The following is a 24,534-nucleotide window of genomic DNA, read 5'->3' on the forward strand; positions in this document are numbered from 1 at the left end:
CATTCTTGTTGTCACCATATAGTGGCAAGAGCACTTAGAGTTACAGTCTCAGTTAAAATCCTCTCTCTAATATTTATTATTGATCACAAACAAATCACTTATTCTTTTCCTCCATATTTGATAATATTTTATTTTTTCCACTTATATGTAAAGATAGTTTTCAACATTAAATTTTATGAGATTTTGAGCTCCAAATTTTTCTCCCTCCCTCCCCAAGATCCCAAGCAATTTGCTGTAGGTTATACATATATAATCATTTTAACTGTATTTCCTTATTAGTCTTGTTAGGTCACTTACTGTTGCTGAGTACCTTGGTTCCCTTATCTGTAAAATGAGTATTAGAATATTTGTAATTCTCTAGTTCATATCTGTGAATAAATCACTTTTTAAGTCTTTTTAAATATTAGTTATCATTATAACTCTGATACTTGTTTTGCTTTTCCTTATGTTTCTTTGAATTTTCTTCTGTTTTATTGTTTCTATAACTTACTTTCATTCTTTTTTAGATCCAGAGGCATTTGAAATACTATCCAATGACTATGCTTCTGTACCTGCCTCTTCTATGTGAAGTTTTTGAGTTGTGTTAATTTAAAAACTAAACTAAACCATGGAGAATCTTTCAAGAATAACTTTTCGGAGTTTATAGTCATTCTATATCCACTGTAGAAATATAGGTCAGTTTGAAAATGTGTTAGCAGACATTTGGTATACTGTAGCAGAATGAATATCAATTAGCAAAGCACAAGATTTGGGTGCAAGTAATCAACTGATTTGGAGAACAATAACATCTCTTATACTAGGAACTATACTCATAGTTATATACCATCTCATGCAATTTATAAAGAACTTTCTGTACACTGGTCATGAATTAGACAGCAAAATGATTATTATGCCCATTTTACAGATGAGGGAATTTGAGTCTCAGAGAATCTCAAAAAAATGAATTGTCTAGCTAGGACCCTGAATTTTTTGGTGCTATACTCGTCATCTATGTATCTTTTCCATGATCACATAAATGAATGAAAAGAAATTGTTACACAACTTATACACCAGGCACTATGTGTTAAGCTAACTATATAGTTAGTAAGTGTTTGGCCTGGACTCAAATGTGGGATTGCAATTCCACTATGTTTTTCACTATATTACATCATCTCCCAAATTTTAAGGAAGGAAGGAAGGAAAGGAAGGGGAAAGAGAAAGAAGGAAGGAAGGAAGGAAGGAAGGAAGGAAGGAAGGAAGGAAGGAAGGAAGGAAGGAAGGAAGGGAGAAAAGAAGGAAAAAAGAGGGGAGAAGGAAAGAAAGAAGGAAAAGGAGAACATTGAACTGGAGGAGGGGAGAAGGAAAGAAAGAAGGAAAAGGAGAACATTGAACTGGAGGAAGAGTCTAGGCTGGATTGTCTTTAAAAAACTGAATGGTATCTTTAATAACCCAAAATTTCCTCCTATAGAAAAGCACTCCACCATAAAAGCTGATCTTTTTAAGGACAATATTTTTCTGGTGATTCTATATGATTGTAAAAATTAGACTTGAGAATCACCCAAAGGGTAACAGAGAGAGGAATGGTGGATGGGAATGGGTTGAAACATACTGAAAATAAAGAATTGTGCATGAGAAATAATATAAAGAATGTCTTCAAAGGGATGTGTGACTGGGGGGAAAAGTGCTATTTATATATAGAGGGATATTTAGGTGGTGCAGTTGAAACAATGCCAGACATAGAGTCAAGGAGACTCATCTTCCTGAGTTCAAATGTGGATTTAGACACTTTCTAGCTGCATGACCCTGGACAAGTCATTTTAACATTTAAAGGGTTTAATGGTCAGTTAACCATTTAAACCTGGAGAAAAATTTAGAGAGAAAGACAGCTATATCCCCATGGTATCTATGCAATGCATCAAGTGAATTCATTATAGACCCTCAGTCCTCAGCATGGACCCCTGTAGATGATTTACAGGAAGATATGTTCTAGGGTCTCAAGGATGGGAAAGCACAAATGGATTGCAATGTGCTTCATTGGAAAAAAGCCTACATTGATAAGATCAAGGATTCATCAAGATATTAGAATTAATGCATTAGGAAATTACTATGTGAGGTCCAAATGTGAAAGTATTCCTGCAAGGGATCAGGGAAGACTTAATATAAAGCATGGTATACGAATTGGGACTTATAGGCAAATGGAAGTTGACCTTATTTAAGAGACATTGTATTTATCATCAGTAAATTTCATCTTATTACATTCAGTGCAATGTTCTATTCTGTCAAGGACTTTTGACTCTTGGTTCTGTCATGCAGTATGTTAGTCATCTCTTCTAGTTTTGTATTATCTATAAATTTGATGAACAGGTCACCTGTATCTTTGTTTAAGTCCCTGATAAAAATATCCAGTGGATATCTCCTTACAAGATAGCATTTGATTGTTAATTTATTAGGCAGTGTCTGGCCATTTAACCAGTTCTTTCTCCAACTAAATTTTTAAAAAATTAAAAAATATTTTAGGTTATACATGTATATTCATTTTTTACATATTTTTATATGTCATGTTTTAGGATAATCAGAACAAAAGAGAAAACATGGTGAAAACAGTATGCATTGATCTACATTCAGTCTCCATAGTTCTCTCTCTGGATGTTTTTCCATCCAAAGTTTATTGGAATTGTCTTGAATCATTAACTTAATTGCTGAGAACAACCAAGTCTATCCTATTGATCATCATACAATCATGTTATAGCTGTGCACAGTGTTTTCTAGATTCTGCTCACTTTGCTCAGCATCAATTCATATAGGTCTTTCCAGGCTTTTCTAAAATCAGCCTATTCATCATTTTTTTTTACTAGAGCAATAATATTTCATTACTTTCATATACTTATCCAGGCATTTCCCAATTGATTGACATCTACTTATTTTCCAATTCTTTGCCACTACAAAAAGAACCACTCTCTCCATATAAAATTATTATTTAGCTTAAATCCCTCCATACTGTTCTAAAGAATAACATGAGAAAATCTGTGGCCTCTCTGAATGGAATATGGAGTAAAGAGCTACCCTTAAAATCTCCATTTAAGGAAAGCTCCCAGACCAGCCATCTTTTCAATTCTTAGTTAGCTATACTACTTTGAACTTCTTCATTATTCCTTCCTTCCAATCTTCCGACTTCTTTTCAGTTTCTTTTGTGTATTTTCTTCCCTCATTAGATTCTTTTTCAAATTTATATCTCTAGCAATTAGCATAGTGCCAGGCATGTAGTAGATGCTTAATAAAGGTTTATTGACTCATTGACTAAAGTGAATTGCTAATATCTGGGAAAGCTCACTATAGTTTTCACCCTCCATTCTTTTCTTTCTTTTTAAAATTGGGGCAACATTCATCCTACTTCAATCATGCAGTTTTTCTCATTTTCTTCATGATCTTTGTAAGAAAACTAATAGTAACTTGTAATCAATACAAGTGACAGTTCTTTCAAATAAACCCACACCTTTAATTCTAATAGGCCCGGAGACTCAAATTCAGCAGTGTAACTAGGTGCTTACTTGCTTTCTACTGCTCTAATTTATCTTGGATACCACTTTCCTTTTAGATATTTTTATGCTTTGTTTTCCAGTACAAAGTGTGTTCTTGGTAGAGAAAACAGAAGCATTATAAGAGATAAACAGCTCTGCCTTTTCTGCATTCAGTTATCCTCTCTTGCATTACTTTTCCTTCTTTGTTACTTTTATTTTCCCCAAGAGAGTGATATCGACAATGACAACAATGATACCCACAATTTTTGTTTTCCATGATCATCTCAGCTCATTCTGGTCTTGGCACTCCTGAAAGTATTCTCATGGGGCCAATGCTTCTATCTTTCATATGTGTTTTTTAAAATAGTAATTTTCCTCTTAATTCCTCACTAGAATTGATTATTTTCTTTGTGTCTTCCGGATTTCATTCTTGAACTTCCCATTATTCCTGCATTGTTTCCTCATCTCATTTTAATTCATGGAAACCCAGCTATTCTTTCTCCTAACCCTTTGGAATCTGCTCTTCCCAATATTCAGGTATATGCTGCATGATGATCATATTCTTCTGTTCTCCAACATAATCTAAGATGGAGTAGTTATTTTTTTATAAGGTTCATTTCCATAATTTCAATTTTAGCTATTGGTCTCTCCTTGGAAGTAAGAATTAAATTTTTGGATAGAAATATTCTTTGTTGGTGCCTTTTGAGGGATAAAATAATTACAAATGCATGTTAAAATTTATTAGCTTTTCTTTTTTTTTCTTTTTTCTCCTCCTTGTTTCTCTTATTCTTGTTCTTGTTTTTGTTTTCCTTCTTCTTGCCTTTGTTCTTCTTCTTGTTCTTCTCTTGCACCTCCTTCCCCTTCTTGTTGTTGTTCTCCTCCCTTTTGTTTTTATTCTTCTTGTTCTGTTCTTTTTCTTCTCTTCTTCCTTCTTCTCCTTCTTATTGTTCTTTTCTTGCTCCTCCTCCTTTATATACTTTTTGTTCTTGTTTTTGTTCCTGTTGTTGTTCTCTTACTTAATGTTCTTGTTTTATTGTCCTTCTTCTCCTTCTCCTTTTTTGTTCTGGTTATGCTCTTCTTGTTCTTTTTGTTGTTCTTGTTTTGTTCTCCTCCTCTTTCTCCTTTTTTTATTCTGGTTATGTTCTTGTTCTTTTTTGTTGTCCTTGTTTTGTTCTCCTTCTCCTTCTCCTTTTCCTTTTTTTTTTTTTTTGTTCTGATTATGTTTTTCTTGTTCTTTTTGTTGTACTTATTCTTCTAAGAATCTTCTTCCTGCAGATGTCTGAATAAATGAAGTCACTTACCTATGACAAATCTATCATGCCTCTCTCTCTCTCTGCTAGGCTTGTAATTTGTTTCCCAAATTGCTTTTTTCTCTTTTTATTCACATGGTTTTGTGATATCCTTTGGCAATATCTCTTCTCTTTTTGTTTATACTGACCATTACCCAAATGTTCTCCATTATATTTCCTCCCTCCAATTCACTGATTTCACATGAGTATATCTCAGAACCATAAAATCCTAGATTTAGAGCTGGATGGGAACTTATAAGTCTTATCAAGTCCAACCCCTTCAATTCACAGATGAAGAAACTGAGGCCATAAAGGATTAGGAAAATTTTCTAGAGTTGTATAGCTAGCAAGTGTGGCAGGCTTTGAATCAAGGTCTTTATAATTGATACAAACACTCTTCTACTTTCATTTTATTTATTCTGTTCCTTTTGAATAAGGTCTACATTTCCAATTCTGAGTCCCACTCCACTATATTTCAATGGTATGAGTAAAGTCAATTGTTTCCTTGAATGCTTGTGTATATTTTGTGTAGACATTTGAGGCCATGACTTTTAAGGCCAGTACCTTTCAGCTATTTCTTTCCAAAATCTACCTTGGCAGCAGTAATGAAAGCACGTTTCATAGGAAAAACTAAGACTTGTGTTTAGCAATACTTCTCAACCAGTATCATTTGAGCCCAGATAGGCTTGTAAGGAATCCTAATGAGTAATCCCAGTGAATCCCAGGCACATCTTTGTGTAAATTTGTTTGCTGATTGTTTGGAATGTGCTTGCAGCTATCTGATAGAATCTCAGGAAGCTCAAGAGGGGTCAGCCATCTTTCTAGTGCCTTAATTAATGAGGATTCTTTATGGAAGGCCTGTGTTTCCCCAGAAACTTGGGCAGTTCCTGAAGTAAACATAATCCCCCTAAAGGAATGAACAAATATTCTTCTTGGTGGACCTCTTATAATGGAGCATCCTGTACCTGGGAAGTACTATGACCCAAAAGTCACATATCAAATGAGAATACTTAACATAGTGTTGTATTTGTTTTCAGCCTATAAAATCCCCTTAATGGAAAACGACATTGGGCTAGGGAATCTTGTATAAACTTGAATAGCAATAGTTCCCATTCAAGACTCCGAATAGCTGTGACCATGAGTTCTCCCAACCAAGGAATTCAGATGTTGGTGTTTCCTTGAAGTAGTGATGATGTATGTTGTATGTTTTTGGTTTGCTTGTTATAGTGGCCATTGCGTTTGTTAATTGTGTACTACTTTTGTGTTATGAGTTTCCTCTTCCCTTATGTCTTATTTAAGTCAAGGTTCTGAGCAGTAATAAACTTGTACCCACTTTCTTTAAGACGATGCCTGGTGAAATGCAAATTCCAAACCTAGATTAATTTTATAATAATGCAGCATGGTACAATGTAAACAGCATTGGATTTGGAATTAGAAGAACTAGGTTTAAATCTTGCCTTTACCTACATGGCCTTGGGCAAGCTTTAGCCTCTTACATTCTCAAATTCCTCATTTATGAAATGGGATTCCTTTGGGCTATTCAATCAATGATCCCAACCTATTTTCTATGCTAATATGTCCTATATGAAGTCAGATACAGGTCTGGAGAGCAGATGAGAGGCTGGGATTAGAAATGCAGATTTTGGATTTATCTTCAATGATACTGTAGTTGTAGAAAGAAATAACATTACTACAAGACAGAGAAGGATAAAAGGCCAAAGACAGAATCTTGAGCAACCCTCATTTTCAGGTTAGGGAAGTCCATGAGGAATCAGCAAAAGGACTAGAAAGGGGACAGTTAGATTAAGAGTTCCTTGTATCTTTTCTCTTTTTATTCCCCCATATCTGATTTATTATGAAAGTAAATATATTCTAGAGTTTACCATGCACATGCAAAACAAAAACAAAGAGATTAGTTGATTTTTCTTCACAGGTAAACCAAAAATTCTGTAAAACTTCATTGATTGGAAATCAATGTAAAGTTTCTTGTATTTTTCAATATAATAGCATAAATTTTTGCCAAATTTTCCCTGTATTTTTTTGAGAAAAATTTTATAACCTTCCCTGGTTGGGAACTTCTGATTTAAATAGTTAGGAAGACATCTAGGAGAATATGATGTCTTTAAATAGCTTTCATTAATATTTGAATAAAACCTTTGTCCTATTCTTCACATGGCATGGATTTTTTAAGTCCATGCCAGCAAAATAAAAGCCCCTGAAGGTTATACCATGTTAGAAAGGCTGAAGATTGTGTGCTTATCTGTAATTAGTAATTAAATTATAATACCAAAAATATAGAACAATAACAAAAAGTAATGCAAATATAGTTATCTTGCTATATGTTTATGCTTCATGAGGTTAGTATTCCAAGAAGACTTTGCAGGTCTTCCCCCCATATAATATAATTTGAGGGCTCCTAGACAGTCTTGGCTTATGGCCTGATAGACCAGTCTTAGAGACTTATTTCTATACAATAGAGTTTTGTATCTCCCAGAGGTCTCTGTTCAAATTTAAATATCCTTGGTACTTCATTAACTCATTAAACCATCATCAATCATTAATACCTCAAGGGATATTAATTTATCATATTATTTTTCGAGCTGATAGGAAACACAGGACAGGTATATTTTCAGTGTCCGAGAGAACAGAGGGAATATATTGCTCAAGGTGTCAGCAACCAAATGACTCTAATACTGCTGCTACCCTTGGGCAACGTTTCAGGAAGGATTTGTCAAACTAGAAGAAATGAACTCAGTTTGGGGCACATTGGGGGCAGCTGGGTGGCACAGTGGATAGAGCACTGACCCTGGAATCAGGAAGTCAAGAAAAAATCGGTTCAAATTCAGTAGACACTTTTTAGTTCTCTGACCTTGCTCAAGTCACTTAATCCTGTTTGCCTCAGTTTCCTCATCTGCAAAATGAGCTGGAGTGGTAAATAATAAACCACTCTAGTATCTTTGCCAAGAAAACCTCAGAGGGGTCATCAAAAGTCAGATATGATTAAACACCTGAAGAAAATGTTCTGTGGGTAATGTCATTAACATTCTACACCAAGTTCTGTTATAGCATTTAGTGGTAAGCCACATATGATTTTTTTTTTCCCCAAGGGAAATAGATAAAAAGCCCACCTTCCAAATATGTGACTGACTAAATGCCTCAAAAGAGGTTTATCAAAGGAATGGAAAAACAATACTCTCCAACACCATCTTTGCTGTATCAGTATACAAGACTGAAGAGCATGATCTTATGTAACTCACATAAATGGAGGTAAAGAATATATAATGTTAATGCTGTGGGCTGGGTTTGACTCTGGCCAGTCCTCTTGTAATTTAGTTTCAATAATGGAACAAAATTAGACATTGTAGACATCCAATGGCTATGAAAATGGCATTTACTGAGCCATAGTAGGAGAAGGGATGATTCATCTGGTGAAGTTCCTTTGCCTTTACTGCCCATCATGATGTAGCAACTAAGCATCCTAGAGGGCTCATCAGCTTCCTCATGAATTCTATACTCAAGTGACAAGGAAATGATGTCAATAGATTGAGTTTTTAATCCCTCGAGTGAAACAACTCTTGAGGATGATTTCAATTACTTTTAAGGAAAAACTAGCCTAATTAACTTGGGAGGAAGAGGTTAGAATGGGATTAGACTCCTATCTGTAGATGTTAGCCTAGTTTCCTTTGAAAAAAATCACCAAATATTGGGTCTCTTTATAAATTGTCAGATGGAATTATCCTCATCATGAGTTTTACAATACTGCTTGTGATAACTGGCTCCCCCAACTTCCATTGTAGGTGAGGGGTCCCAGAATTATTGCCAGGGGAGTCCTGAATGTCTAGGAACTAAAAAAAAGAAAGGAGAAAAAGAGATAGGGAAATAGCAAAAACAACCTGCCTGCTTCAAGATTTTGCCTAAGGCCAGTTCTCTTCTATCAGAATTGTTTACTTTTAAAACTCCTATTATTAAAATTTAATAATAAACTATATCGGGCGTAGGAGTAGCATGCTTTAGTAGAAACATTTAATGAATTTCTTGCCTTCTCCTTTATGTTTACATTATTTTATATCATAATAAAAATGAACAAAAGCCAGACTATTTAAAGGGTAGTAAAATTCATATTGACTTGTGTACAGGCAAAGATTATGCCAACTGAGTTATGCTTTCTAAAGGCATTTATAGTTCCTAACAAGTATATCCAGATGTCTGTGAATTGAATGAGACAAAAATGAATTAGAATGATGATTTTTGCATTGTAAAGGACTTTTATGATTTGGTGGATTCTGTTTTATATCTGACATCTTAAAAATCACTTATTTTTTAAAATGGTAAATTCTTGCTTAATTTTTTTTTCCTTTTCAGAGGTTGAAAAGAAAATCAGGACTGCAAAATATGTATTGTTTAAAAGGTCTCTAGATTGCACATAAGCATAAATTTCAGGGTCACAAATAAAAATTTCATAAATGACTGTTTCACTTTATTAGCAGCAAAATGAATAGTAGAAAAGGCTGCTGTTACTACTACCTTCTGGCCAACATAGAGACTGCTTGGGCAGCATGGATATCTGTCATCAGGGGATCTTAGACTCTATTATACAAATCATATACAATGGCATGGCTAAAGCCTAAACATGAGAATGAGCAATTAACAGATTTATTATTCAGGATTATTTTTACACTTTTATTGTAAATCTAATCATTTGTTGTAGTTAAAAATCTGCCTTCTTTAAAGTCATTGAAGTTAGTGAAAATTATAGTACATCCTAATTTTCCTATATTTTTCCCATTTTTAATAATGTAAAAAAAAAAAAAGACAGGATGGAGAGTTACGAGATGCAATAGGATGCTAAACCTGAAATTAGAAAGACCCAAGTTCAAATTTTGCCTCAGATACTTATTAGCTGTATGACTGGACAAATCACCTAACTTGTCTATCTCAATTTCCTCACCTGTAAGATGGGTGAGGATAGTTACATATATCAGTGACTTTATTCTTTATTCCTATTCCTCTACATGCATTCATGAACACTTTGGGGGGAAAGTTTGAGAATATTTAAGAAGCCTGGATTTTCTTTCTTAAATTTTTTTTTAGAGTATAATTTAGATAAATTACAAATTTATCTAATCATCATCAAATATTATAAACTATTCTGGACTTTTCCAGGTATGGTCTCTATTCTTCTTGTTCAGTGGCCTCTAGCTAACAGCTGTGTCATTGCCTTGAGGTCTATTATACAATCAGTCTCAAGATGGATTACACAGGAGACTTTGATGTTTTATTGAACATTTTAATAGGCTGAACTTGATCATTAAAGCATTTCTATTCATCCATCCATCCATCTACCATCTATGTGTGTCTGTCTGTCTGTCTGTCTATCTATCTATCTATCTATCCATCCATCCACCTATCTGTGTCTGTCTATCAATCTGTCCATCTGTCTGTCTGTTTCTCTACCTATTTCTCTATCTATCTATCTATCTAATTATCTATCTATCTATCTCTATTTGCCCTACCCACCTATTTACTTAGATCAAAGGATCTTGACCATTTTATTCATGGACTTCTTTGATAGTGAAATCTATGATTAAGATAAAATGCAGAGGATTACAAAGGAAACCAATCATGTTGAATAGCTAACCAAATTAATTTTTTTTAAATTCAAGTTCACCAACTTCAGGTTTATATTGCTTTTTTCTACAAAATAGAGAGCCATCAGTTTCTTGAAGTTCATGGTAATCTTAGTATGAATAAAATAGTTACCATGATTCATTCATTGTCTTTATACTTAAAATTTGAGTATATTTTTGAAATTATTTGCAGTTGTGCTTTTTTTTTAAAAAAATAAACACTCACTGGAACTGAAAGCAAAATTTCTGCCTTCTTTAAAAAGTGGTTGTCAAATTTGTAGAGGTTTGTCCTTTCTCAATGACATATATTGATGTATTTTAATACAGAGATGTTAGCTCTCCAGGGCATTGAAAGCAATTTTTCACATTTTTGATTATTTTCTCAATATATGAATAGTAGATTATACTTTCTAATAATTAAAGCAATGAAATTCCTTTCGCTTTTTGAAATATTATCTTACACACACTAGAAAATTTAGCCCCAACAGATAACTACTTAAATCATGCAGGGGGGGAGGGGATTGTTAAGAAAAGAGGCTATATAGAAACTAATATTAAAAATTTGAAAGCTAGCTATTCTCCTCCCCACCCATTAGGTCATATTCAAACCATATAATTCATAAGTGTGACTCCACATGTAGTCTTTGATGCTGAATTAAGCTATTATCACACAGATATTTGCCTTAATGTTTTAAAAAGACCATAGTTTAACATTTAAACCAAATGATTTCTTTACATTTTTTCATAAATCCAAAAGTTATGAAAAGTTAAGAGATTTCATTAGGTGCCATCATAAATCCTATTTATACTCTCCAAAGAAGGATCATTCTAAATGCATTAAGCAGAGTTACATGTGAAATATTATGATCCTGTTTATACCTTTTAGATGTATATTTATTTTGAGGATTCTCAATTCCATGCATTTTTGAAAATAAAACTCTTTTCTTTATTGTGAAAATATAATGATCATGACCCCATTGTGTGTATATATGCATATATACACACAAATATGCATTATGTATATATGCACATTAACATATATAGATCTGTTAATAGTATATTTTCAAAATATATATGCATATACTATATATACTACACTATATGCTATGTACTATATAAACTATACATATATATAAATATATACATGCAATAAAAATCTGTTTATATGCATATGATAGTAATGTATGTGTATATATACACATACACATATGTGTGTGTACATGTACACACCCCATGCATATATTACTTTTGTTGCTGTTGTTAACGAATAAATATTTATTAAGTTCTTACTATCAATACCAGATATTGTGCTAATTTCTAGGAGACAAAGAAAGGCAAAAATAATCCCTGCCCTCAAGAAGCTCACATTCTAATAGGGGAAGATATAAATCACGACATAGGAGATCCAATATTAAGTGTCTGGAAAATAATCTCAGAGGGGATTATTAATTATTTATCATTATTACATCTTTTAATGATTCTGTCAACAGATGTATATTTTGAACCTAAGTATTTTTGCCTTTTGAGAAAATAAAATGAATGAGAAAAAAGTTTCAGTCTTGGGGGGTGGGTTGGGGAGTTTACAGAGTGGTAACAAGGTGGGGAAATGGAACCTGCCACAGCTGCTCTGCTTAGATTCCCCTAGAAGGCGACCGCCCGAGGTAAACCACAGGACAAAAGGATCAAGAAGATGAAAACTATGATGCAAAGCAGGAAGACAACTGCTGAGACCCTTGAGTCTACCCCCAAATAGTCCCAAGCTGTGTGGCAAGACCTCTTTAGCATGTAACAGAAGCTGGTGATGAACTACACAGTACCATGAGGCAAACTGGCTCCAAGCAATATTGTCGGCATGTTATGGGTAATGATAACCAGGGCTCCTCTGGGAGAAAGATGCAATGATTTCATCTCTGTAAGCATCTGAGCTCCCCTTGGATGTGGAGACCATTAAACTGAGAACAGACGGGTAAATCGTAGGCAATGATTTCTAATTGGAAAGTAAAGACAACTTATGTTCAACGGATAGCAAATGCTGCTGATCTTTAGCTCATATGCATATTGATCAGCTTTCAGGATGAAAGGAATGAAAACCACAGCCGACTCACCACTCATTTTAAAATTCAGGATGTAATGTTTGGCAAAAGAAAAAAAAATCAAAGTTATAAATAAAATCTCAGGAATCTTCTTTTTTTGAACCAGTTGTTTCTGGTTCCATAGGATCCCATTTGGAATTGTTTTGGCAAAGATACTAGAGTAGTTGCCATTTCCTTCTCTAGTTCATTTCACAGATGAATAACTGAGGCAAATAAGATTAAGTGGTTTGCCCAGGATCCTAGTCATTAAGTGGCTGAGATTTGAACTCAAGAAGATGAATCTTCCTGATTCTAGTTCCAGCACTCTATTCACTGTGCCACCTAGCTACCCTTCAAGATTCTCTTAAAGAAAACATTGATTTATTCTACTATTTTCTATACTGTCCTCTTATATGCTAAAAATACAATTACACATAAATATAAGCATGATATCATTCATATAAAATTTATTCAGTGACCAAAAGAAAATATTTTGGAAGAGAAGTCACAGAATTACTGAATATTAAAGAAATAAAAAAGACCTAATTGGTTACCTTGCAGTGGTGACCAACCCTAAGACCAGAGATGTAGTTATTCAGCTTTTGTTGGAAGGCTTCCAGTGAGGATGGACCCATAAATTCTGGAGGTGGCCCATTTCACTTTTTGGGTAGCTCTCATGATCAGGAATTTGCCTTTGCAACTTTTATTCATTTTTCCTAGTTCTGCCCCTTAGGGTCAATCACAATAGGTCTAATCCTCCTTCATAAGATAATTCTTCAAATATTTGAATACAGATGATATGGTCCATGAATCTCCGCTTCTTTAAGTGGAATATTTCCATTTCCTTCCACCTTACAGGACAAAGACTCAATGCCCTTTACTATCTGACTTGTTCTTCTGTAGATTGTCTCCAGTTCACCAACATCCTTCTTAGATTGTAGTTTCCAGAACTAAACAAAAAACTGAAGATGTCTGATGAGGGCAGAATGCAGAGGGGCAACATCTCCCTATTTCTGGAAGCTAGGATTTTCTTAGTATAGTCCAAGATCACATGAACTTTTGGCAGTTATATAACTCTCTGACTCATGTTGAGTTTACAATCCATTAGATCTTTTTTCTCCCTAACGTGTTGCTGGTCCAATTCCTCTCCTATCTTTTATTTCAGAAATTAGTTTTTAGTTCCCAAATGAAATATTTTGCATTTATCCCCCACAGAATTTCACCTTATTCGATTTAGCTCAGTTTATCCCTAGTAATATCACCTTATTTGATTTAGTTCAATATATCCCTGATGAATTTTACCTTATTTTATTTACCTCAATATTTTAGCCCAGGGGCTAGCAAACTATAATCCATGGACAAAATCCATACAACTTCCTATTTTGGGTTTGTGTAGGTGTATATGTGAATGTATGTATATGGACATGTACACATAAGTATATATATTTGTATTTTATAGAGTAGAAAAATCAAAAGAAGATTTCTTACACAAAATTATATGAAATTCAAATTTCAGTGTTCATAAATATTTATTTGAACACAGTCATGTTTATTCATTTATATTTTGTCTACAGCTGTTTTTATACTACTGGCCGAGTGAGGAAGTTATGAGAGAGACTGTAGGTATATGGTGCTCTCATTATTTTGCACTCCTATCCAGTGTGCTACAAATTGTAGTGAGATAGTTATAACTAAAGTATGTATATTGCCATGGATATCACTATACTGCAACATTTTATTTACTTTTATTATCCATGTGTACCCATCATGTTAAAATCAGAAAGGCTTTGAAAGTCATGTTTTTAAGATACAGTTGAGTGTAGATTATTTTGTTACTGAATTAGATGGCAAAGTATTAGATGGCAATGACATTGTTGCTGTGCTAAAAGAATATAATCTACTCCAACATTACTAGACTAAGCACTTATCACAATATTTGCAACTCCCAGGAAAACAATGATTAAAAAAATCAGAAAGTTTAAAAGAGGATATCTCATTGTAGCATAATTCCTTCGCAAAAATAAAAAATGAAAATGAGGCTATAACCAAACTAATTTTCCAAGTGGATCATGTCTTTGCCAAGAAAGGAAAGTACAATTCCTTAATCAAATCATTTTTAAATGAAGCAGCTGAATTAATGCATCTAGAGAAAATAAGCTTAATATATTCAGTATTTTGGCTCAATTAAAATTATATGCCTATGGATCAGTATTTAGCAAGACCTATCTATGTGAATATATGTATATGTACATTATGGTATATATTTATATATGTGTATAAATTTATACAGGATGAACTATGTAAAATTCCATTACAGATCATTTAACAGATGAACATTAATAATCAGTTTTGATGATAGGGAGTATTAACTTTGAACCTCCATTAAGTGAAATGTTATATCCCCAAAAGAATTCAATTCTTTTAATTAGGAGAACAGAATTACAAAAAATTGTACTTAAGTACGTATTGTTATTAATATTGGTATTATATTTTGAAATAAGCCAATAAAATTAGGGAAATTTCTTTCTTGAATAATTATCTTTATAATATCCTCAATTTTCCCTTTTTGGCTTGTAAAACTACAGTATTTACTATCTGATCCATTTCAGAAAAAGTTTGTTAACGCCTTATCTCTCTTTTTAATGTCTTTTTGTATCTCTCTTTCAACCAACATGTTAGCTATTTTTCACAGTTTAGTAATCAGGAAATTGGTACATCAGAAATGAAAAACTCCAACAAATGGGAACAATAGCAGATAGCTGTTGGTTTTCTCTTCTTAAAACAAACTGTCATCACTCTTCAGTCTTCCAGTCTACTTTAGTCTATTGAATAAGGTAAGGTTGTAGTCTTAACTTTTTCACAGTGATGCAAGCATGGTGATATTGGAAAGCACTGGTTAATCTTCCTCTGGTATATCTTTTTTTTTAAGTTCAATTAGAAGCATAGATAATGTGAGTTTTGTCCATTTTCTTTGGGTTGTGTCTGTGTAGCTAGGACTGTGTTTAGGTACCTTCAACTGGATCAGTTTGCCTGGAGTGGAGGAGTACATGGAGGTAGTAGCAAGTGTTAGGGCGGGAGTTGCAGGTGGGAGACAATGTGGGTGGGCATTGGATTCCAGAATAAAGAGTGTGGACTTTATTCAAGACTTTTGAGTAGGGGGATGACATGATTGGAACTGTGCTTTAGGAAGATGACTTTGGGATGAGTATGCATGGTGGTTGGAAAGGAAAGAGACATTGGAAAGTTACTCCATTGATCCAGATTATAGGCAATAAGAGCCCAAAATAGGAGATGACAATGAAATAAAGCAAAATAGAAAGGAGAGATATTGAGAAGATAGACTTAATAGGGCTCCACGATTACTTGTGTATAGCACAGAAAGCGAAAAAGGAAAGATAAAAACTGAATTTTTAAGCTTAAGGGGCATGTGGATGTTGGCGGTGATAGACAGCAATAGGAAATTTAGGAAGTATAACAGGTTTTAAAGGAAAGATGATTATGATCTTTGAAAAAGCATTAAGAATGGAGAAGGTAGTGCATGATGTGTCCTGATGCTTAAAAAAGGAAAAAATGGGAGATTAAAAGCTTTAAATCGGTGATCTCACTTTTAATTACTCTCTCTCTCTCTCTCTCTCTCTCTCTCTCTCTCTCTCTATATATATATATATATATATATATAGTATTCTTCTGATTATTTGAGAAAGGAAACAAAGAACCAAGATAGCTTTATCTGAAACACAGGTACATCCCAGAAGATCCGAATGTGTGATTTTTTCCAGCATTGTCAGGCAGGTCAGAATGTTAGAAACACTATTAAAATATTCTCAGATGTTAGGAAGATAAACATATTAGCAGATATACTTTAATTAATAATAAGATGAAGTATGATATATGATCACAGAATCTGAAGTCAGATGATAAGCTGCAGTCTTGAGATCTGTCACTTTATGTATGAACTAGAGTAGGTCACAACCTCAGAGAGCTTCAGTTTCTTCATCTAACGGAATTAATGATATTTGTACTACTTAATTTATAAGATTATTAAAGATCAAAAGATGATGTCTATGATATTTAGTAGCCATGAAGCACTCTAGTAATATAAACTACTTTTAATATTACTCAGAAAGAAATGAAACTAGGGAGGTTACTGTTCTGTGGAACTGTTAAACTAAAATGCATTTTTAAAAGTTCTGCCTTATAAAACCAAGTAAGTGAATAAAATGGCTGTGTTAGCAATATAATTTCTGATAGGACTATTTATTATTTATGGTCCAGATCTATGATTTCATTACTTGGGGCTCCCATTGTTGAAACTCCCATTCCAGATGCAGATGGGCAACTTCTCTTTAAAACTTATTGTTTAAGAGAATTTGCCTGTAGGTACTGAAAGATTAAATATCTTTTCCATTAGTTACACAGCAAGTATGACTCATGTTGGACTTGAACACAGTTCTCCCTGATTCTAAATTCAGCCTTCTCTCTACCATGCCATGCTATCTTTAATTATTGATGAATACTAGAAAATCAATAATACATCAACCATCTTGATAATTGAATAAATTTGATATTCCTACAATTTTCAAGTGGGCTAGATAGAGTAGCCAGCGATTTATAGTTTAGTAATTTTAGTTGTGTCTAACTCTTTGTGATCCCAATGGGGTTTTCTTGGCAATGATATTGGAGGGATTTGACATTTCCTTCTCCAGATCATTTTACAGATGAGCAAACTGAAGCAAACAGGGCTAGGGATCTTGCCCAGAGTCACCCAGCTAGTAAGTGTCTAAGGCCATCTTTGAACTCATGAGACTTCCTGATTCTAGGTCCAGTGCTCTATCTATACCACCACCTAGCCAAACAATAGAAGGCAAATTTATATTTAAAAGTTAAATGCTAAAATGACGCTTACGATCAAAGATTGCCAATGAATTTTCAAACCTGATTCAACACTGATTGAACCCTAATGATAAAAGCTTTAATCTGAGACTTCAGTCTTTCCGATTCCAAATCTAAGAGCTCCCAAAGAATACCAGCACAGAAGAAACTATTTTCCCAGATCTTCAGATAGTCTGTCACTCTTTAAATGTTATTGGCCAGAGAAATTTGCTATTTTTAGCCAATATTCCTTCTTTTCACAATTTGTGAAACCTTTCCCATTGGGGTAATGAGGTAGTACAATGGATAAAGAGTAGGCAGATTGTAGTCAAGAAGACTTGAGTTCAAAACTAGATAAAAACTCAACTTCCTGAGTTCAAAATACCACCACTAGCACCAAAAAATCCAAATAGGGTCAGGAAGAATTGGATATGACAAAAACCTTCCCCATTAGCAAATAACAAAACTGGAAGAAATTAATTCTTTGTTTTCTCTTATTTACCATAATTATCAGGTCAGTTGTTAACTTTTTAACAGGCAAGAAAAAGAATACTGAGATTTATTCCACATAGCATTGAACACATTTTTCTTCTCTCCTTCCTTTCTTCTTTCCCTTCCTCCTTCCTTCCTTCCTTCCTTTCTTTCTTCCTCCCTTCTTTGCAAAACACCTGTTATATGTAAACTTCATTTGATCAATGATCTCACTGATTCCTGGGAGGCAAATGCTATTAATATCTTCAAAATAACATTAGCATTAGGATATAATTATCTATAAGAAAGTTAGTCACATAGAAGTTAAAATGAATGATCCAGAAGCACAGAGAAGTTAAAATAAATGATCCAGAGTGATAGAATATAGGAACTAAGAGAAAGGATAAGTATTTCTGGAAAATGGGGCAAAGTTTTGGAAACTATTTGGAAACCTTTTCAAATGTTAATACCCAATCAGGATTTAACATGGGAGATATTATGTAAGAATAACTGGTAGAAATAAAAGATGAGCAAACTGAACAATGGAGAATATATCACATCTTAACTTTAATTTTTCTTGTCAGCTTTGTAACTTCTATACCCTTCTATTCTATTTAGAATAGTGCAAAGGACACAATAAGCATTGAGAAAATAGAAGGTGGTGCCATTGTTTTACAGAGTGGGAAAGTTAGATGGAAGGAATTAGAAAAAAGGTGAATGGCTACATTTCTGTCAATTTTAATTTTTCTTCATAGATTAACATCTACTATTCTAGCACTGATATTCTTCCAGTGATACAATGGTTGTAGGTCGTGAAATACTACAATCTCTCCAAATTCAAAGTTGAGAAATGGAAACATGCATAGTGGGTGCAACCAGGCTATGAAAAAAATAACAAATTTTAAAAATTTAATTTAAAATTTTAATTAATAATAAAAATTAATAAAATTTCAAAAATAACAAAACAGCAACAACAATAACAGACAACATTTATGTAGAGCTTATTACATGGTAGGCACTGTGCTATGTGCTTTATAATCATGTCATTCGATCAGAGAAGGAATTGTAGAAAAGTAGGAGAAAGGATATTATCAGAGAAAAGTATGACCAGAAAGAAAATATGTACTGGTCATCTAGGAAGAATGAAGGGGTCAACCAATGGACAGTTTATCAACTCCATTAAAAGTCTAATGTCAAAAGAATTCAGTGGAGGTCACAAGTATATTTCATTAACCTTCTATGAAGAATTTATGGGAAGAAATGGATCCATTTACACAGGAAAAGTTGATGGATTACTATCTACACAATAAGCCCATTGATAAAATTACAAATCTACTGGAGTTTGGGACAGGCTTTGCCTTGGATTATAAATAAGGATATCCCACTAGACAAGCATTATAGGTTTTTCATTATTGCCCATTCCATTGCCCAACACCTATGATAGGAATGCCTGGAAATCTCTCCTCTCTGCATATTTTATTCTAAATTCTAACCCAAACACAATTCTTCCTTTATCATCTACTATTGGCACTTGAGTTCATTTCTCCTATAGCTGGGTGGGATTGTCAAATAGATGGTTGTGTTCTTCCATTATTATTATGCTTTCATGTGTTTGATGATAATGGTTTAGTGATTTAGAAATATGCAGCCCTATGTACAAATGTAATGTGTATTGATGTTCCACTTTCACCCCTCAACCTCAACTCACTAGCATCAGCTCACCACATTTCTGCAGGGCACCTAGTAGAAGTAAGGCTACAAAGAAAATGTAAGAAAACAATTTTTGCTACACTTACTGATCTTGCCAATTCAGACTCTCCAGTTGAATGATACGCTAAGCCTAAAGCAAAGGCAGCTTCTCCTTCCATCTTCTTGTCACCTCCTAAAAAGAAAATATAGAAAATCACCCTATGATCCAAAGAAATTATTAAAGTAGTAAAAGCCACATTTATAGCATAGCTCTTATGAACTAATATTTGTAAAGTGCTTAAAATGGTGACTATAGAAGGCACTATATAACTATAGAAATATTAACTGGCATTAATTAATATTAATAATAACATTAATAACTATTATTACTTTCTCTCATAAGATTTCCATAAAATTATTATTTATTTTTAACATACTTTAAAAAAATTTTGAAGCCCAAATTCTCTCCTTTTTTCAAGTCCCTCCCTTACCCATTGAAAAGGCAAGCACTATGATAGCAATTATATATGTGAATTTATACAAAATATATTTCCACATTCATGTCACAAAAAGGAAAAAAAATTAAACTTTTAAAATTTAAATTGAGAACTGCATTTCAACATAATTATTTTTCTTTTGAATCACATATATTTTATTTTATATATTTAAAATATTATTTTGAAACGAAGGTTCACAAACTTCAGCAGGCTGTCAAAAGTGTCTATTGTACGAAAAGATCTAAAAATTTTATAATTTTACAGCTTATAGAGCACTTTTCTTAGAATAACTCTGGAAGGCAGAGAATACAAATATTACCATTCTCATTTTACAGATTAAGAAACTAAGATTTACAAAAAGAGCTCATCTAGAGTCACTTATGATTATTATTACTACTATAAGACAAAAGAATGTATTTTTCAAAGAAATGCTATGAACATGATAAACTTTGTGGTTGTAGTTTTCAAATGCATTAAAATTTAGAGGCATCATGGTGGTAATCCAAGACTTAAGTTCAAGTATGTCCTGTGACACACACATTAGCAAGTCTCTTAATTAATCAATAGCAATTGATAACATTAAGTGTATGTTTATACACTAGGTATGTGCCTAGCAAGGCAGGTAGATTTCTCAGTGGATAGAATGTAAAACTTGGAGTCAGGAAAACCTGAGTTCAAATCTCAGACACTATTTGTATGACCCTTAACCCTGCTTGCCTCAGTTCCCTCATCTGTAAAATGATCTGGAGAAGGAAATGGCAAACCATTCCAGTACCTGTGTGAAGAAAACCTAAAAGAGGTTACAAAGAGTCCGACAGGACCAAACAATAACAACAAAGAGCAGTTAGGAAAACTGATATCATTTGCTTATAATCAGCTCAAAAAGGAACAATTTCGGTAAAGCCAGAAGTTTTAGCATAGGAAGTAATGGCTGGCTTTTCTTTCTATGATGCAATTCTATGTATTCTCATATAATGTCAAAAAGCGATTCCATTTGTTAATGGCCATTTAAGATCTGTCAGTGAGGTAGATTCCTTATTTAAGTAAGGGTCTTTCCCCACTGTGTTTAGAATGGATAATCCATGAATGAGCTAATCATTCTTATTCACGACCAACACTCAGCAAGTGGTTTTAGTCATGATGTCCATTATGTAGCAGACTGAGAAGTTGACCCATACCAGAATTCACTTACATCATTTTCCAATGTACAAGGGGAAAAAAAAGAAATTCTTCATTGGTCTTTGGCTGAGTGTTTCAGATCTGAGTGCATTACACCTGGGAAAACTTCAAATGTGGGGATGATGGATATGGATTTCAGAGTCTATTTACACATACATAGAATCAAAGTCTTTTAATTACTTTAATTCCCCTGAAACCAAAATCTTTGGAAAAGAGAAGCAATGCTGTACTGTTGGTTCAAATAATGAATGGTAAAGCTAAAGACGGAATTTAATTTATCCATTGTTTTGTTGTTCTATTAGTCCTGCGATTAAATTTTGGCTGTTTCTGTAACAGTGTTCAGGATCCATTTACAGCTAAGTGATAAGCACTCCGAAATAAAAAAAAGAACTTTGTTTTTAAAAAGTTTGAATTGAAAAGAAGGTTTTTTTTTTCAGAATTTTTCTTAGACTGATTAACTTAGTGTTGGAAGGGACTTTGGAGATCATATAGAACAATCCCTCCATTTTACAACAGAGGACACTGGAATCCAGTTGGGCTAAATGACTTGAATAGGGTCATAGAAGCAAACAGAAGAGCCAGAATTTGAAAATAGTTCCTTTGTCTGCAAATATAGCATTTTTTCCCTGTACTTGTAGATTGGTTCAGCATTTTTAATTATGTGTCTTCCCAGATTAAAAAAAAGCCCAGTGGATGGAGCTCTGGTCCCAGAATCAAGAAGATTTGAGTTCAAATCCAGCCTCTGACTCTTACTTGCTGTACGACCCTTGGCAAGTTACTGTTTGCCTCATTTTCCTTATCTGTAAAATAAGCTGGAGAAACAAATGGTGAGCCACTCCAATATCTTTGCCAAGAAAATCCCAAATAGGGTCATGAAGAGTTGGACATGATTGAATAATGAATAGCTCAAAACAAAAATAGATAAGTCTTGAAAATTTTCAATCAATGAACTTTCTCTAAGTTAAGTTCCCAGGAGAGTTAATCAGGAAACCACAGAATGGAACTCAAAAAGGAATGGTGCCATTACTTTCAAAAAAAGAGATTTATTCTAATGACAAAATTAATATGTAATCAATTATATAAAGCAAATCTAACAATGTTATATATTTCACAAATTGTATCATTAATAATGCATACATGTTTCCTAAATCTTGTAAATAATACATATAATCTGATCTTGAAAGCTAATTCTTGGGAGTAAATTTGTTCTTATTTTCTCCCACCAAGAAAATTGAATCCCCTCTTCACTGGGTAATAAGATTCTAGACTGAGATATGGAAGAATCCTTAAATATTGATTCCCTCCCACTGAATTTACAGAAGAGGAACCTGAAAGATCATATAATCAGGATGTATCTGAGGCAGAATGCAAATCTATTGTTGATTCCAGTTTCAGCCCTTAATTTATTACATCACACTGCCTGGGTTTCAAAATTAGAGTTTGGTCTCTTAGGCAAAAATCTGGAGTTATTTATGAGTTATCTGTAAAAATCAACCTTCATAGAACTATTTTCTATGCTGTTTGTCTTAAATTTATTACTAATACTCAAAAAATTTACTTATTTCACCAAAAAAAGACCACTGAGTTCCCTGTGACAACTCAGCCTCAGTTTCTTTCCTTTTCAGAATGACCTGATGCTTATACACAATGAAAGTGTAGGACCTCAGGGGAAAAACATCTTAACTTCCATAAATGACCCTAACTTCTGATTACAGCCTTCTTGTTTTACAATGTTGTTCCCAGAAGATGGCATTTTTGGAGATAAAGCTTTCAAGAAACTAATGGATTTCTTGTGGTCAGCAAGAAGGCACTTTGGTTTTATAGTGAAATTTGGAAGTATATTGATGGCATTTGTCTTTGAATTTCATTGGAAATAATCACCCAGTCAGACACTTGACAATTTTTACTTTGCTCCTGGGAGAGCCCAGAATGGTGCATTAACAGAAGGAAAGTGAGTATGTATTTTTTTTCCTACCCACCTTGTTTGGCTCTTTCACAAGCTTTCAGTAGAGTCCTGATGGCCTGTTTATATTGTTTGTCCTTCAGCATTTTTTCTGCTAGCAACGTGTAAATCCTCCGGAGATTTTCACAGGCAATGGAGTTGAGTAAATGGCCATTTGCGTCTTGCCATAGCCGTCCTTCTGTCATGTCACTGAAGGCTTCATAATTTTCAACAGCTTCTTCAAAGTTACCTGAAAAAATAAGTCATTCATAAATACAAATTGGGAAGTACCTACAATACTTAAAATTTTGTGTATACATCAGGATCCACAGTGTGTGGCCCAGAGGATAGAGATTTACAGAGAATTACAGGAGGCATAAAGCAAGATGATTAAGAATTTGTGATACCTATGATAGGTAATTATTGAAGGAAACAAATGGGGAGGAAGGACAACTCAATAGGATCTGGAATTTAGCATTGCCTTTTGCTGGACTCATGGGCAATCACCTCTGAGAGATTGACTTTGGCTAGCATGACTTAAGATGGATTAATTATCTTTGGGGGCCAGTTTGAAACTCCTGCCATTTTATATGTTGATTATCATAATGAAACCAAATACCAATTTTCCAATTTTTATCTTTTTGATAAGGGATGAATTGATCATAAATCCCTAAGCAACATTTCAAAGTACTTTACAACAATTCTGACTAAAGATTACCTCTAAAAAACAGCTTTAATTGTGGAAACTGAGGGAAGCATAAGATATTTGGCAGAAATGTACAAAAATACCCAGCATAGGAAAGCCATTACTTAATATTGCCTCAGGCCATTCCATTCCTTAAAAATGTTAAGCAAACTTGTTTTCTAGTATGGTCATTTCCAACTGCACAAAACTAATTATACTTTACTCATTAGCATCCACTACTTTGTGGAAATGAGTAAAAAAATTGCAGTGTTCATTGAAATTTCCTAATTGGGGCTCTCTAGGAAGCCATCCCTGAACCACAGGCAGCCCACATTTCTGATGTTCTCCAGAGAAATTGTCTTTCCTCCCCCTCAAAAGAATCACTTTACAATGGACTGGCTCATATTATTATTTTCTTGAAGTACAATCATGCCTGTGAAAGGGTACTAAAAATTGGCTAAGTCTCTATGAAATCCTTTATCATGGTTGGGAAACCTGTCTAGATAGACTATACCTTTTTCCTCAGATAAGAATTACATTTGGATCCAGATAGTTGTCATGAAAATGGCTACACCCTCTTAAAATTTCCTTTTTTTTTTTAAATGACAAATTTTGTCCAGATTACATGAATAAATATGAAAACCAACAAATACAAAGACGCTAACTTCTCCATCTTTGTTTATAGCAACTACAAAGTGGTGGTGAAAAGAGGAA

At 33.7% G+C, this 24,534-nt stretch overlaps 1 protein-coding gene across 3 annotated transcripts in view; it reads right to left on the reverse strand.

The window, feature by feature from the left end:
- The window catches only part of TTC29 (tetratricopeptide repeat domain 29), a 262,443-nt gene that overhangs the window by 130,225 nt on the left and 107,684 nt on the right, over positions 1–24,534 (reverse strand). For all 3 annotated transcript variants that reach the window (XM_031942002.1, XM_031942003.1, XM_003773156.3), the window contains exons 7-8: positions 23,173–23,385; positions 19,625–19,710 (exon numbers count right to left, since the gene is read on the reverse strand). In XM_031942002.1, coding sequence (XP_031797862.1) covers positions 19,625–19,710; positions 23,173–23,385 — 299 coding nt within the window. The remainder of the gene's footprint in view (positions 1–19,624; positions 19,711–23,172; positions 23,386–24,534) is intronic.

Source organism: Sarcophilus harrisii, chromosome 6 (assembly GCF_902635505.1).
Source record: "Sarcophilus harrisii chromosome 6, mSarHar1.11, whole genome shotgun sequence".
NCBI classification, from domain to species: domain Eukaryota; kingdom Metazoa; phylum Chordata; class Mammalia; order Dasyuromorphia; family Dasyuridae; genus Sarcophilus; species Sarcophilus harrisii.